Source organism: Protopterus annectens, chromosome 6.part0 (genome assembly GCF_019279795.1).
Source record: "Protopterus annectens isolate FY-2018-M chromosome 6.part0, PAN1.0, whole genome shotgun sequence".
NCBI lineage: Eukaryota > Metazoa > Chordata > Ceratodontiformes > Protopteridae > Protopterus > Protopterus annectens.
Genome location: NC_056737.1, coordinates 647,514,533 through 647,530,775, shown reverse-complemented (window position 1 = coordinate 647,530,775; position 16,243 = coordinate 647,514,533). Strand labels below are relative to the sequence as shown.

The 16,243-nt window shown below is 39.6% G+C and overlaps 1 protein-coding gene across 1 annotated transcript in view; it reads left to right on the top strand.

Moving 5' to 3' along the window:
* The window catches only part of ERO1A (endoplasmic reticulum oxidoreductase 1 alpha), a gene marked incomplete at its 5' end in the record, with an annotated part of 649,578 nt that overhangs the window by 258,350 nt on the left and 374,985 nt on the right, over window positions 1-16,243 (top strand). Inside the window, 1 exon segment of the mRNA XM_044074334.1 lies at window positions 13,098-13,218. Within this exon segment, the coding sequence (XP_043930269.1) occupies window positions 13,098-13,218 (121 nt within the window).

Genomic DNA, 16,243 nt, shown 5'->3' with positions numbered 1-16,243 from the left:
GGAAAAGACTATTGATCTCCAGGATGCAAATTACTATGTAAAAATGGACAAGCTCTCCAGGATATTTCTCCGTGTTTGGCTGGGAGTCTGTCATCAGTTCAGAGCTCTGCCCTTTGGTCTCACCACAACTCCCAGAGTATTCACCAAATGCATGCAGCTCACTTGAGACAGCAAAGCTTCCAGGTGTTTCCGTACTTAGCCGACTGGCTCATTACTGCTCCCACGAGACATCTTCTAGAACAAGCTAGAAACTACATTCATTAAACCTGCGCTAACCTGGGGATTACCATAAATTACGAGAAATCCCAGTTGATTCCAACACAAACTGTAGAGTTCATGGGAGTGGTTCTAAATACCAGTACTTGCATATCCTTATCTAAGATTGCAAAAGATCAAGGCCCAAGTGCCAAAAGTTCTCAGAAGCAAGATAGTAGCTGCACGACTAGTCTTAAAAGCCTTACGCTCAATGGCAGCAACCTTATTAGTTCTAGAGAGATTTCGCATCAGAATTTTACAGTGGCTTCTAGCATCTCAGTGGTTCATAATGTGTCAACCAATGTTAGATTAGATTTTGATTACCAACTGTTGCAAGAAAGACTTAAATTGGTGGAGTCATTCAGAAGAAATTCTCTTTGGCCACCCTTTTATCCCATGTCAGCCCCAAGCCATAGTGACCATGGATGCCTCCCAGATTAGGTGTGTGTGTGTGGGGGGGGGGGGCATTTTCCAGGCAAGACAGTCCAAGGAGTCCCCATGGAGGCCAGCCTGCATATCAGTATTTTAGGGCTGAGGGCAGTGCTTTTAGCATTGCAAGCCTTTCAAACTGCTCTCCCCTTGGTAACGATTGTGATTCAAACAAACAATATGTTGGTGCTTGATAAATCAGCAAGCAGGGAGGAACCAAGTCTTATACCCTTTGATGAGAAGCTCTGAGTCTGGCAGTGGGTGATCTCTTGCCACCACTTTCTAATAACGACACATATTCCGGGGAGCTCCACTGTGATAACAGACAAACTGGGCAGATGCATTCTCCTGCGTCACAAGTGGTGTCTCAATCCCGAAGTAGCAGAAAAGATTTTCCGTCACTGGTCTTGGCCTTGCTGTGATCTGTTTGCATCACCCCTGAGCAACAAGTGCAGCAGGTACTTTGCCTTGGTTCCCCCCTCTGGGGGAGTTCCTGAGAGATGCTTTCCTGCACAATTGGCCCTCTGGACTTCTTTACACCTTTTTCCCATTTCCTTTAATTCCCCAATTTTTAAGCAAAGGGATCAGTTTGAAGAGCAAGGTAATCCTCATTGCTCTCTTCTGGCTTCAACAGATTTGTTTCCCCTTCCTTTGGCCTTTGGTTTTTCCTTCCTTTGGTCTTGTCTGATTCTGCAACCGTAAGCTCTAGACCTAGATCCAGATCTTCTATTCCATCCAGAGGGATTAATTCACCCAAACCTTCACCTCAAGCTGGCTTCTCCAGTTCCATTGATTTGCCTGGTGTAATGATCTTTCTTCTTCAGTTCATAAGATGCTGTTGGCCTCCCATAAACCTTCCATCAGAAAATTTTGCAGTAGTAAATGGAAAAGATTTTTTCCTACTCTGCTCATAATAACATCGACCCCTTCTCCGCTCCTAACGACAAAGCTTAGAATTTTTAGCGTTGCTCTTTGAAAAGGAGTCTCTTCCTCTATCAGGAATTGAACTAGCGGCTATTTCAAATTTTCATAATTGGTTCAAAAAATTCTCATTAATTTCTCATAAACTTTACAAAGCATTTTGACACATTGGGATCGAAATTTAGTGTTACAAGCAATAGTATATTCCCCTTTGAGCCTGCGGCCACTTGTGACATGAAATTCTTAACTTTAAAAACTGTTTCTGGCCATGATTCCTTCTGCCCGAATAATTTCAGAAATTCAAGCCTTATTTTGCAAACCGCCATATTTGATGTTTGACAAACACAGGGTCTCCCTGAGAACAAACCCTTCCTTTTTGCCAAAAGTGGTGTCAGAAACAAATATCATTCATTCAGTTTGCCCAGTATTCTTTCCCAATTTCTCAAATAAAGGTGAATACTGTTTGCATTTGTCGGACGTTCATAGACAATTGCTCTTCTATCTTCATAGAACAAAAGACATAAGAAAATCTGACCAACTGTTTATTTCCTTTTCAAGTACCAGAACGAGTAAGCCAGTATCCAAGGTTACCTTATGCAGATGGTTAAAAGATTATATAGAGGAAAGTCGAATTACCTGGGCCTGTTAGGGCACACTCTACTAGAGCCATAGCTACTTCAGCAGATTTTCATTCTAAGGCATCCATGGATGATATTTGTACAGCAGCAGCATGGGCTATTCCACATACCTTTAATACTCATTACAAATTGGATTTGGTTTCTAGGGGAAGAGTGTCATTTGGTTCTGTGGTGCTCAGGAATATCCTTTCACGAGTCTGCCCAAGATGTAAGGTAGTTGGGGACTCTGTCCCGTATGTCAAGGATTAAATGAGTCTGAACAACATCAGATAAAGAAGTTGTGTACTTAATAACATTCCATCTGTGATTGTCCATCTTCATTTATCCTTGACTCCCCACCCTCCATCCCCCTTCTATTCAGATCTCTTGATGGAACGAATTATGGTCCTAATTATGTATTTTTCATATATGACATGAGATATGGTCTCTGTAAAGGTGTTTTTATGATTATGTTTCTGGTTTTCTATCTGCAAACTCGATCTGAGGTAAATTGGAGAGGAGCATTCTGGGTAGGACTTGAGCTAGAGAGTTTTTGGTTCTCACGGGCTGTAACAACAGAGTTGGTTCAGATATTCGGAACTGAATCCATATGTCAAGGAGAAATGAAGATGGACAATACAGATGGAACTTCATGGTAAATACATAATTTCTTTTTTGTTCTCATTGATATTTATATAAATCACTCATGATCTAAATTCCATATTATATTGTAAATCGTTTTGTATAGGGTACATTCACTGGAATGTTAAATGTTAGATGGGAGAAATCTTATTAGTGACTGCCATATGTATACTAAAGAAATTAACTAATTTGTGCCCATAGTGCAGTTTAATTAAAACCTTGATTGCCACCTACATCTGTCTTTACTGAAGTAAGTAATTAGGCTTCTGCACATATATGAGAGGTCTACAATTTGCAGAACAGTTTCTGTGCATTCTGTAGGCCTTTTCTGTGTCTAAATGTCCCTAACATTCATCTTCGACAACCACCCAGTTGTTCCACTACATAATGTTTATATTGGGAGAAAAATAGAAAAAAAAACTTGTTTGCGTGCCATTCACAGAGTTAATGGCTATAATGCCATGGCGCTTGACTTAATTGCTACAAATAAGAGTTGGGCAGTGGGTCCATAGCTGTCACAGTGTGTTTTTTTACAAGTTAATGCAAATTCTGATTAAATTTGTTTAAAGAAAAGCAGTTTTTCTTGAAAGCTTCTCACGTGGCCATTTTGTTGCAAGGAATCCCCTCCAAGATGGATGTCTTCCTGATGTCAGCAGTTCTCCGACTAATCTGATTATGAGATCAGCATCCATCTTAGAAAGGAATGTGTGATATTTCCATGTTGGTGCACCAGCTTCCTGCAGTCATCCCTTTGAAAATGTGGTTATGCGGTGGGTTTTTGTTTATTTACTAGTGCTTCTTCTCTTTGGGATGGGCTGAGTTGTTTTTTCATTATCAGCATGGCCAGCAGTGCAGAAAAGTGCATGGGAAGCCTTCCTGAGTCTGTCTGATTGTCATCGTAAAACCAAGAACTTTTGTCTGCAGACATCCTGGATTTTGAGGAAAGCAGCTGACACCTCTTCATTGTCCAGAAATGTATTTTGTTCAGTTTTTTTCTTTATTACAGCAACTTCACTTCAATCCTGAGAAATGTTCCTAGTCCATATAATAAAACTTCTCCCTTTCGGTATACAAGAATACAGGGTGAAGCAAAAAAATAACATGGTGGAGGAAAGGCAATGAATTTTAAATCTTGTTACAAAGACATGCTTCTGAAACATTTCTCCCTGGGCCTCCACTGAAAATGTCTCATTCCAAGTCAAACTTTCCCAGTAAAAAATGTTAAATCAAAAATTTTAATTGTTCTTATAAACTTAGAAAATTGAAGGATTTGAAAGAATTGTCAGTACAGTGGTGCAGCGGTTAACGTTGTCACCTCACGGCAAGATGTTTGTTTAGATTTTCAGCTGGGATGCCTTCTGTGCAGAGTCTGCATGTCCTCCATGTGTTCGTGTAGGTTTCCCCCAGGTACTCCGGTTTCCTCCCACATTCCAAAGACCTGTTTCGATCATTTCTCCCTGGGCCTCCCCTGAAAATAGGCTCTATCCTTGTCGGACTTTCCCGGTCAACAATTGTTAAATAAAATAAATAATGGACTTTTCATTGGAATGTATTTTTTGGATAATAACAATAATAATCCTATTTGTTAGCCAGATAGCCTCTGGAGTGTTTCTCCCCGGGCCTTTGCTGAAAATTGGCTTGTTCCAAGTCAGACATTCCCGGCAAACAAATGTTAAATTTAAAAAAATGAAATTGTTCTTATAAACTTAGAAAATTGAAAGAATAATGGACTTTTCATTAGCATGCATTTTCTGAATAGTATTAGTAATCGTATTTGTTAACCAGGTAGGCTCACTGGACATGTTGTCCCTTTTCAGGGGTGACCTGGGAGCAGTGTCTGGTTAATTGACTTGCTTGCTCAGGGTCACATGGGAGGCAAATGAGGGTTGAAGTAATCAAACATATACCACAGGAACTAAAGCTTCCAACCTTAACCACTGCACCTCATTTCTGTCATTTCAGTATGTAATTATTTAGATACTTAAATTCTCAGTTGGCCAGAAGACTGTAAACGTTATGAGGACAGACCAAAAATACGAGGCAGAAATCTGGACATTCTGCAGAGCTAAGAGTCATGTATGCAAGCAAAGTTACTGACTGCATTTTTTTTTAATTATGTTCTGTGCTTATGTGGTTCTGGCTACAGACATCCTGGATTCTGAAGGAAAGCACCTTTGATCTTTCCAGACTGGTACTCTGTGGCATTTGATTTTAGTTGCATCAGTGCAGTGGGAGCAGGTTAAAGTTTGACCCAGGTACAGGTAATGAAAAAGTGGGACATATTTGAGGGGTTGGTTGTGATTTTGGTTGTCATTAGTCTGCTTGTTTGTTTGGAATGAATCCAGCATTTGATTCACATGCTTTTTTTCTTCAGAAGCTGAGGTCTGTAACTTTTGACATGAGACAAAATTCTGTTTGATGTGCATGGGGGCTGGCTGACAACAAATGTATATGACTGAACTTTTTTCCAATCAGGCAGTGTACTTGGGTGCATTCCTTGATTGTTAAAAAACAGTTGGTTCATACCTTACCTTGTATAGCTGTAACTGTTTAAAAGTAAAAATTGTTATTTATATGGTATTACATGGTATCAAAGGGAAAGAACAAATTATCTGCAACTAGAAGATATCAAATGAAAGATTACATAATGATGTAAAAAGTTGTGAGTGAAAACTATCTGTCTGCTTAGTGATGGATAGCTCTGTTCCAGCCTCTGCATTGAGGCAAGATCTTGGTGATATTTCGCTCCATCTTGGGCAGATGGCTTCGGCCCCTATTAGGTCCCTGCTTGATTCCCCATGTCCTCTGCCTTTGAGGTAGTGGAGAGAGCATTTTCAGCCTCTGTGGGACACCCCCTCCACAACTGTCTACTTTGGATCCCAAGTCTTTTCACCCTGTTACATTGGGACAGCCAACCTGGTCAAGCCTAGAGACGGTCCTAATCCAGGATTCTGCTGGCACTTCTGAGTCCTCCCCAGAGTTACCCACTGGAGAGCCCCGTGGAAGCATGTGTGCAAAAGGAGGCACTTAGATTCCCCACAGAAGTCCTGACTGAAGATACTGACTTTGATGAAGGGGGTTCCCCAACGTTACTCCTTGAGAATGTCTCTTTCTGTGAAATCCTTGAACTTTTGAGACCGAAAACGTACTTGGTCTTCTGCCCCCCCCCCCCAGGAGTCAGTATTTCTCAAAGCTTTCAGAGCCAGCTCCTCTACATCCTGGATAGTCTCTGGTGGATGAGATGGTGGACCCCATCTCCTGCCACACTTGGAAAGATCCGGATGTCACTGAACCTATCCTCAAGAGGCCAGATAAGTACCTCGTTATGCCAAAGGATAGGGTGTATTGGAGCAAGTGTCTATCTGAGTGGATGTTGTGGTGCTGGCAGCAGCCACCAAGAAAGAACCTGCTGAGTAGAGTTCTTATAGCCATCCCCCAAACAGAGAGAGTTGGAAAATTTCAAACACCAACACCTGTAGCAGTGCTCAGTGAGAAACAAGCCGACAACCAATGATAATAAACTAAAATGCTATGTATTAAACAGAAATAACAGTTGAGCATTTTCATTCTATCATATCAGAATTTCTTCTAAACTAATTAACTCATGTTAACAGCTTAAAATAATGTAGCCATTAAAATATGTTTTAATCCACCAACCGAATAACATACTTAATTAACACACTTAATTACCATAATAAAATTTCAGTTTTAAAATAGGGTTAATGAACCAAGCATATTCTATCCTGGGTACTGGGTAGCATCTAACAAAAAGACAAACGTAGCATGTGATGTTAATGGCTATATTAAGCTGTTGTTAACGTGCTAATTAGTTGTGACACGATGGAACGAAATAGCGCTCAACTCTTTTATTTATTTTTGTTTAATAAACTGTGTTTTAGTTTATTATTGTTGGTTGTTGGATTTTTTTCTCACTGAGCACTGCTACAGGTGTTGGTGTTAGTTGTTGGTTTCATCTGTTTGGTTTCTAGTTTATTGTTTTTAGATTTGGAAAGTGTGTTTACGCATCGGCAACCTTTGTCCTCAAGTTACTGAACTATTTGGCACACATTACAAGATTTCAGAAGGAATTGATTGAGGAGTTTTCTAGTACCCTGTTAGGGTCCATGTCTGAGAAGGACAAGACTGTTTCTTCACAAATGGCCACCCACCAGTCCCTATCAGATCCCTCCATGAGGCTGTTTCCTCACTCCTCAGAGTGAGCCTCAAGAGCTGCAGGTTCAGGAATTGCTGTAAGAAGGTACACATGGATGCACCTTTGTAGCTTTGGAGATGGACCCCCCCCCCCCACAGCAGAGGAGGGAGCTCTAATAACAGATGTCGCTGTGGCGGAGGAGGCCTGCAACATCAGGGCTTCAAAGGTCCTTTCTGTAAGAAGCCCTTCCAGTGCCTCTGAAGGGTTACCCAACTGCTGCATTCTTGAGGGCAGTTGGTGGGCTTACCTCTGCACCCAGAAGCCTGGACAGCCATTACCAAAGATACCTGAGTGCACAGTATAATATCCAGCGATTGTTGCATACCAGTTTCCTGTTCTAACCCCCCCCCCCCCAAGTGGACCAAAAGGGTTCCTGGTATTCCATCCAGTCAGAGGAAAACTGCAACCATAGAAATAGAAAAGCTGCTGGCAAAAATAGTCATCCAAGCTGTGCCCTCAGATCAGCAAGGATCCAGAACTTTTTCAAGATTCTTTTCAATATTAAAGAAGACAGGGGACCCAAGACCAATTTTGGATCTCGGCAATCTGAATCCATTTGCCAAATACTCACACTTCCAGATGGTCACAATTCAGTCCATTCTGCCACTGTTGCAACAGGACGATTAAATGTGCTCTGTAGAGCTCCAGGAGGCACACTGTCATATCAAAATATACAGGCACTCCAGGAGGTACCTACACTTCCAGCTGGGAGCCAGTCACTACCAGTTCAGAGCCATGCTCTTTGGTCTTGCCACAGTCCCCTAGGTGTTCACCAAGTACATGGCAGTCATCACAGCTCACTTGTAACTGCTGGGATTCCAGGTGATTCTTTACCTCGACAGCTGGCACCTTTCTGCTTCCATCAAGCCTCTACTGATGCAGACCAGGGATTACTTGCTCCAACTATATGTTCAACTAGGATTCTCGGTGAATAATGACAAGTCTCAGCTCTCCCCCACTCAAGTCCTGGAATTCATTGGTGCTTATCTGAATATAGTGACACAGATGCCAAGCTTACCACAGAAAAGGTTAAACAATCTGCAGAGCCAAGCATCACACACACTCTCTCTCTCTCTTCCTTCCCCTCCAGCCAGGCTAGTCTTACAGCTTCTCAGATCAGTGGCATAGTTCTGGTACCTTTAGCAAGATTTACATGAGGGTACTGCAGTGGATTCTTGGGGTACAATGGTCAAGTCGGATGGCACCCTTTGACTACGCCAAATCAAATTACAAATATCTGCAGACAACACATAGCCTGGTGGAGTTGCACAGAAGTCTCTCAGGGCTGCTCTTTTATTCTTCCTGCATCCAAGACCACAGTGAGTATGGATGCCTCCCAACTGGGAGGCAGAATTACTTGAAAAGGTCAGTACAAGCCATGTGGTCTCAGTTGGAGGTCAGTCGTCATATCAGTGTCCTGTGAATGAGAGCAGTCTTATTGGTGTTTCAAGATGTTCTCCCTCTAATAATGGTTGCTATTCAGACAGACAACATGTCAGTGGTCTGGTACATCAACAAACAGGGAGGAACGTAGTTCTACCCTTTATGTCAAGAAGCAGTGAGAGAGTAGAAATGGGCTATCTCTTCCAGTCGCTTTCTACTGGAAATGCATATTCCAGGGAAGTCCAGCATGCTGGTAGACAAACTGAGCAGATTCATCTTGCTTCCTCATGAGTGGTCTCCCAATCCGTTAGTGGCTCAAGTGATATTTCGCAAATGTGGCCAACCGTGCTTTGACCTGTTTGCATCTCCCCTCATTTTGAAGTGCAGCAGGTACTTGGGTATTTTGCCCTAATCACTGAGAGACTCTCTAATTCAAGATTGACCCCCTAGTCTCCTATATGCCTTTTTCTCGCACTCCTCTCATTCCCAAGTGTCTTCAGAAAGCATTTCACAGAAGAGCAAGGTAATCCTCATTGCCCCATTCTGGCCAAATGTGGTTTCCCTTCCTGTGGCCTCACCTAGTTCACCCTGCCGGGGTGTTAAATCCTTCTAGGGACTTTATATTTCACCCATCCCAGATACCTCCCCTAGATATTTGAACCCTCAGGTTGACTGCATGGTTTCTTCACTTCCATGGCTAGAAACTCCAGGCATTCTTCACTGGTACATCACTTCCTTACATCATCCCAGAAAGATTCTACTACAAAGATTTATAAGAGCAAATGGAAAGAGTTTTCCATTTCGGCTCTCCATAGACAGATCCATTTTAAGTGCCTGTCCCAGCTGTTCTTGATGACTTTGCTTTTGTTTTCATTACTGGAGCAAGTTACGTGACAATTGAGGTCCAATTTGCTGCCATTTCCAGTTTTCACTTGGGCAAAAAACATTTGTCTTTGGCATCTCTGAAATTATTGTAAGACATTTCTTAAAGGTAACTTTTTATGTTGACCACTTATTAAGGACTCTACTGCACTGTGGGATTTAACAGCACTATTTCAAGTTTTGACCTACCTTCCCTTTGAGCCCTCTGCTAAGGTGGACTTAAGTTTTATCATGGAAACCCCCCTTTTCTGGTTGCTGTTACATTGGCTAGATGAGTATCAGAACTCCAGGTACTCTTCCCAGCCATATGTCTGTTTTTTTCATAAGGATAGTGTGTCCCTTCAGACTACCCCTTCTATCCTACCTAAGGTGACATCAGAGACTATTATCAACCAGTCCATCAATCTACCTGTTTTCTTTCTAAGTTTTTCAGGCAAGGGCGAATACATGCTGCTTCTGTTGGATGTACACAAACAACATAAACTCTGTCTCGTTAAATCTAAAGATTACAAGAAATCTGACCAATTGTTTGTCTCCTTTTCCAAGGATAAATTGGGCAAGGAAATATAAAAAGTAACATTAGCTGGCTCACTGATTGCATTTCCATTGTTTATAAGAGTAAAGGTTTGACATTACTTAAACCTCCAAAGGCTCATTCCACCAAGTCTTTGGCCACATCATCTACTTTCTGGTCCAGAGCTCCCATAGATGACATTTGTGCATCTGCAACTTGGTCCAAAGCTTATACTTTATAGTTGATTGCAAATTGGATGTCTTATCTAGGAATAGGGCAGCACTTGGCTCCACTGTACTCAAGAATATCTTTCCTTGAGGACCACCCAGGGTTGCTCTAGCTGGTTATTCTGTCCCATCAGTTGAGGAAGGGATGAAAAAGATAACAGAATTTATGTACTCACCATAACTGTGCATCTGTGTCTTTTTCATCCTTCAGTCGGCACCCTCCAGCCCCTTCCTATTTTGAAAGTTTTTTTTTTTTTATTTGGGCTCCTAGTATGTCCTTAAGAGTAATTCCTGCCTACCTTGTTGAATGAGTTCTAGTCTTCATTTCCTTCCTGTTCTAGCTGAAGTACAATTTAATTTGGAGTATGCTTACTGCTAGGTATCTTTTTTGGTGTAAATTGGTAGCTGGCTAGAGGGCAAACTCGATCGGAGGTAATTTAGTAAAACACAGATGCATCTTTATGGTGAGTAACTTTTTTGTTTTTTTTATGTTGAGTTAAATAAAGGATCCCACCTCTTTTCGATAAGTGCAGTTGGGATCTTTTATATCTGAGCTACCACCAACTCAGGCAGATTGGACGTCAGTTTAACATGTCATCTGAAGGATGACACCTTCAGGAGTGCAGCATCCCCCCATACAGCATTGCAATGTCCGTACTGGAAAATTGATCCAGCTGCCTGGTATAAGAATAGACCCCACCGCCTTTTGTGCTAAAGAAGTGTGTGCTGCCCATTGATTTGTGACTTTACCTTGAATTGCTTGTCCTGTACCAACCTCCCCATACCCGTTGCTCTGTCACCATGCGGCTATTAGACATTTCATGGGTGCAACTAAATTCATGGGTGCAACTAAATTCATGTAGCATTTAATTTGTTTAACTAGTATTTGGTATCTTCTGTCTCCCTGGTTTCAGGAGTCTCCAGCACTGGACAATGTAAGAGGACCCTGAAGGCCCATCTGCTAAATTTGGCTCACTAATGCAATAATACTCTAGTTTCATTTGTTTTATTGATTTTATCATTGTTCTTTGTGTGTTATTTAATGGGAGTACTATGTCTTGTGTTTTGTAAGAGCTTTGAATTGGTCTGCTTCATAGAAACAGAACTGAGTTCTGTCAGTTCTACTTGTTTAATTTGTGTTGTAGTACTTTGTTACAGTGTTTGTGTTTTTTCCCCTATCCATTGAAATGTATTGAGGAAATATTTGAACATCTGTCTCTTGTTGCTTGTTAGCCCAAGCTGTACCTGAAAAAGGTTTTCGGACCCAGTATACCATCCCATTTGATAAATAGAAATGAAATTAATGTTTTGTTGGTACTTAGTGTTTTTATATCTTTAATATCCAAAGGCAATTAAAGTGATTTTCTTAAGATGTTTTGAGTTGGTGGTAAAATGAGGTTCACACATTTTGTGTCTCAACCAAAGGAAGCATGGTATTTAGTTGAAGATCTGTTTTAAATGCTGTGTAAATATAGGTACAACTGTAGTACCATGATTCTTGAGAAAGAACATTTGGGATAACTAAATAACAAACTGTGGTCTTCTTGTGGTGTTTTTTTTTTTTTTTTTTTTTACTGTTGTGCACTTAGACATAAGAATATTATTAAAGCTAAACTTGAAGAAACTGTCAGCATTAGGAAATGGATCTGTGAACAGTCATCTGTTCTGATGCAAGTGTGTAAGTATCACTATAGCCTGCATCCCCAGTCACAGACCAGGGTGTCTTCAGTGAGGTAGTTTTATTTTGGGATATTTTGCTCAGAAATCTATTTTCTTCAATCATTTCTGTCTTTACCCCTTATTTTATTGGGTGTTTGGTGTTACTGCTTTAGATCTTCCCATCACTTTTCCCACTTTTGGGAATCCCTTAAATGAAGATTGTTGTAATATGTCAGTACTCACTGTATTTGTTGATTGTTAAGAAGGCTGCTTGTGATGGGTATTTCTCACCTCTTCCTCCAACCAGTTGCTATTACATACCATACAATGCTGCAGTCCACACCTCAAGTATCAGCTGAAGAACTATTTTGTGAACAATAAAATAATTAAAACTGTACAAATAGCAATGTTATCAGTAAGTATTCTTTACAGTGATAATAGTTGGTGCATTCATAGTATTTTCCATGAATACTGTAATATGTTATAGTGAACACAAATCCCAAATTGTTTTTGTAAACTTTCACAAATTTTCATAGCTGGGAAACTGTACAGCTTAAAATATATTGTTAGAACATTTTTGTTAACCATACATAAGTGCATGTTTGAGATATTTACACTAATATGAATACATGTGCTTAATTTTATAATTAACAAAACAAGTAATATTGTAAGTCACTCCATTTTTAAAGTATAAGTACATATGGAAATTTTGCTTATTTTCATAATTACTAGCGATACTTCCAGTGTAGTGTGATATAAACCAGCATTGACAGTGAATTATCTTGTCTCCCACATTTGATGTTTTACACCATACACCTCAATAACATTTTGGTCTCTCAGTTATGAAAATATGAACATAAATTTGAAAATATGAATAATAATTTGCAAACTAATTAATTTGTCCATTGCAGGATAACCTAGACTAACAATCTTAGTGTCATTTTTAAATAACTCCTTGCAATTTTTTGAGCTGCTATTATTAGCTGGTAAGTCAATTAGTTAAAGAAGCCATACCCAAAAAGTTATGGATGCCATAATATGGTACTGGTGTGAACTGGAAGTATCCAGAAAAGGCATTTTAGGCTCGAGTGAGTTGAGAAGTAATTCCTAGTTTAAATGGGACTAAGAAAAGAAGACCAGAAGGGAGCACACGTACCAAAATCTAGGGGAGAGGACACTAGCTTGAGCAAATGAGTTACCTACACAAGGTACCACCATCTGATTTGAGAAGGAGGTTCTAAGTAGTAATACCATTCTGTTTTCCTGTGTTCCTTTATTTAATTTTAACATGTGGTTGACGCAGTAAGCCTGGTCTGTGATGTGTGTGCATGCTAATACATGGCTGTTTATTACAGATGAAACCTCTCCAGACGCTGAGTATGTAGACTTGCTTCTTAATCCTGAGCGCTACACTGGCTACAAAGGGCCATCTGCTTGGAAAATCTGGAACAGCATTTATGAAGAAAACTGTTTCAAGTAAGTGCAAGTGTAATGAAAGTTTTTAAAACCCGTTTTAATCTTGTTTATTATTGTTTTTTTAGTATTGTACTGCATTCTTGCATTCCATTTTAATTAAACATTGATACTGGTTTATTAGCTAGTTTAGGCACATTTTATTTGTTAACTTTTGGTATTAGGTTGGATATGCTTACTTTGACTTTTCTGACACAGCCCAGTTTGTGTGACACATGCACTTAAATAATAAGCATTTGTGTAACAAAGATATCTTAATATTTTGTCTATAAGAAAACACTGTGTAGTGCAAATTCATCAGTCATACTTGGAACACTGTAAACTTAGGATGCAACTGTCTGGAGATAAGAATGACCAGAAGAGAAAGGAATATTTTATTTAGTTTCCTTTCAATATTCACATTTTGATTTCCCTACATCTAACCAATGCACTTAATTTTCAAGCACTGTATTGTCAGATGTGGCAAGTAGATAAGAGGAATTCTATGCTACAGAGTATTGACCTTTGCAGCCTTATTCCTTTTGGACCTTTATATGTTTATTTAGATGGAGTGGAGATATACTAGAAGGCCTTGGCAAAAACTTGCTTCGATGGATACTGTGCCTGTGTTGTGGACTCCAGACATTCTAATATTGTACTCCCACTGAGCAGTATGCTTGTGTGTCTTTAATGTAGAATATTGTATTTCATTCTGAACCCTTTAACAGGAAATAGTAATCTTAGGGGTTGGGAGTATGTGAAGATGTTTGCTGAGATAAAAAGAAAGAAAAATCTGGAATTCAAGTAAGGGCTTTACACAATGGCATTTGAAATGCTGGAGGATAAAAGGGAAATATGAGATGGATGCATTGTTTTGGCATAGACCTCAAGTGGAATGATGACTGTGGGCAGAAGTTTGTGTAGAAAGTTGAGAGATGAAGGTACAAGACTGATGGAGCCTTGCAGTGCACTGCATGGAAGGACTGGAGTGCGAGACTGAGGAAATGTATAAAGGGACTTGTGATTTGGAAATAGGATGTGCCGCACAGAGGTCAGCTTCAGGGGGCATGCTATAACCACAAGGATAAATCATTTTGTTGTTCTGTCACCTTATAAAAAATGAAGCAGACTGGTAGACAGTGTGGGGGGGGGACTGATGTGTTGTAGTCACAAAACCTACACAATAATTTATTACAAAACAAAGCAAAAAGCACTTTCATCTTTTGAACAGACTTAATCAGATAAATAACACTCAAGCTACCGAGATTTAAATCCCAATAAAAGGTCACATGACAAAGTAACACCCAGTCATTTAAAGTAACAGTATTTCCATTTATAAAAAAAACATTCATAAAACAGTTTAACAGGTTGCAGTTAAATTATAATGTTCCCCATACCCTATTGCCACACACACACACTTTTTATAAAACACTTTACAACATAAAATAAAAAAATAAGTACATGCATCAATGTTAGCCTTGAAAGGCTTTCAATTTAAGTAAACAACTGATAGAAGAGACCTCGTTTAACCCTGGGGCACCAGCTGCATTTAGTCACAATTGCCATAAGAGTTCCTTTTTTCCTACAGGAGTCCCCAAGGACTGCCCCTAGGGTTAACATCCATTTTTTTCCAAAATTACAAATCTAAATTCATGTCATGATCTGGATAATTTGTAACGTGTTTTGAAAAGGCATAGTATTGCTACTTGTTTTTAATAGCATATAAATGATTGTAACCTCTTAAGTGAATGCTTGTTTTTTTTTTCCCTACATAGAATCCCGAGCAATTTTGACACGGGGCTGTGTAAACTATGTCTTTAGTGTAACAGTTAAATTTTCCTGAATAGTAAATAACTGTCCATTAACCGTATGTCTGTCACCACAAAGAATATTCCTACAGAAATTTGCAGACACAACACTGAAACATGCCCCTTTGTTTTTCTTCCACCTTTGTTCTCTTAGTAGATTCAAAAACACTCTTAAGATTATGTCCCTCCCTATAAATTATCAAGGGGCAATTGCCCAGTTTTTCTTTCAATTCCATATTTTTGCTCATAATAGCTAAATGTTTCAATATCCATTTAATGTACCCTTGATCCACTGCATAGTGGTGATAAAAGTGCACTTATAACTAGGTTTTGTGACTTCAGTTAGTGGTGTGGGGTCTATGCTATGAACAACAGTTTGTTGCAAGTTCATTGCCCAGTAAAATAGAAGTAAACTAGTTCCTTCTTTTGTTTACTACTTTATTTAGAAAGCAGTTAATAAAGGCGTCTGGATAACCTGTTTTTTGAAGCATGTTTTTTTAGGGTTTCACATTTGATTAAATCTTCAACAATGTGGTCATCTGTGCTGCATGGACAAACTGGCCTTTCACAACTGCTTTTTTTCTGAACTATGGAGTGGGAACTGGTATAGTGAAGGAAGGAATTAGAATAAGTAGACTTCCTAAATATTTTAAACACTAACTGAAAAACGGTCCTTGCCAGCTTTGTGGACGAATTTCAGGAAATTGGTGGTATTAATATAGTTAAGAAGTACAGGAATCCTATTAATATCGTCCTTCCATGTAATAAATACGTCATCCAGGTACCTCGTGTAGAGGTACCAGGAGTTCTTGAAGAGCATGTTGAAAATAAATCTCTTTTACCATTCCACTCTTCACAACATTGGCATATAATGACACACCAGCTGACCCTATGGTGACCCCCTTTTTTTTCCAAAAAATATATTGGTTCCCAAAATATGTAAAATTATTATGCAATACTAAATCCAACAATTCTGTATATAGGTTCATTTTATCTTGGGGCAGGTCAGTATAGTTGTGCAAAAAGTCCGTGAACCATTCGACACCTAAAGTTTGTGGAATCACCATGTACAAATCCTTTACATCAGTTGTTAGAAAAACAAAGGTGTTTTCAAAAAACAACCCATTACATTTATTAAGAAAGTCCCAAGAATCATTGCATAAATGCTCCACTTTCTGTACTGCTGATTTTAGGTGATGGTCCCGAAGTTTTGCAAGGGGGGGACATAATTGAATGTCTGA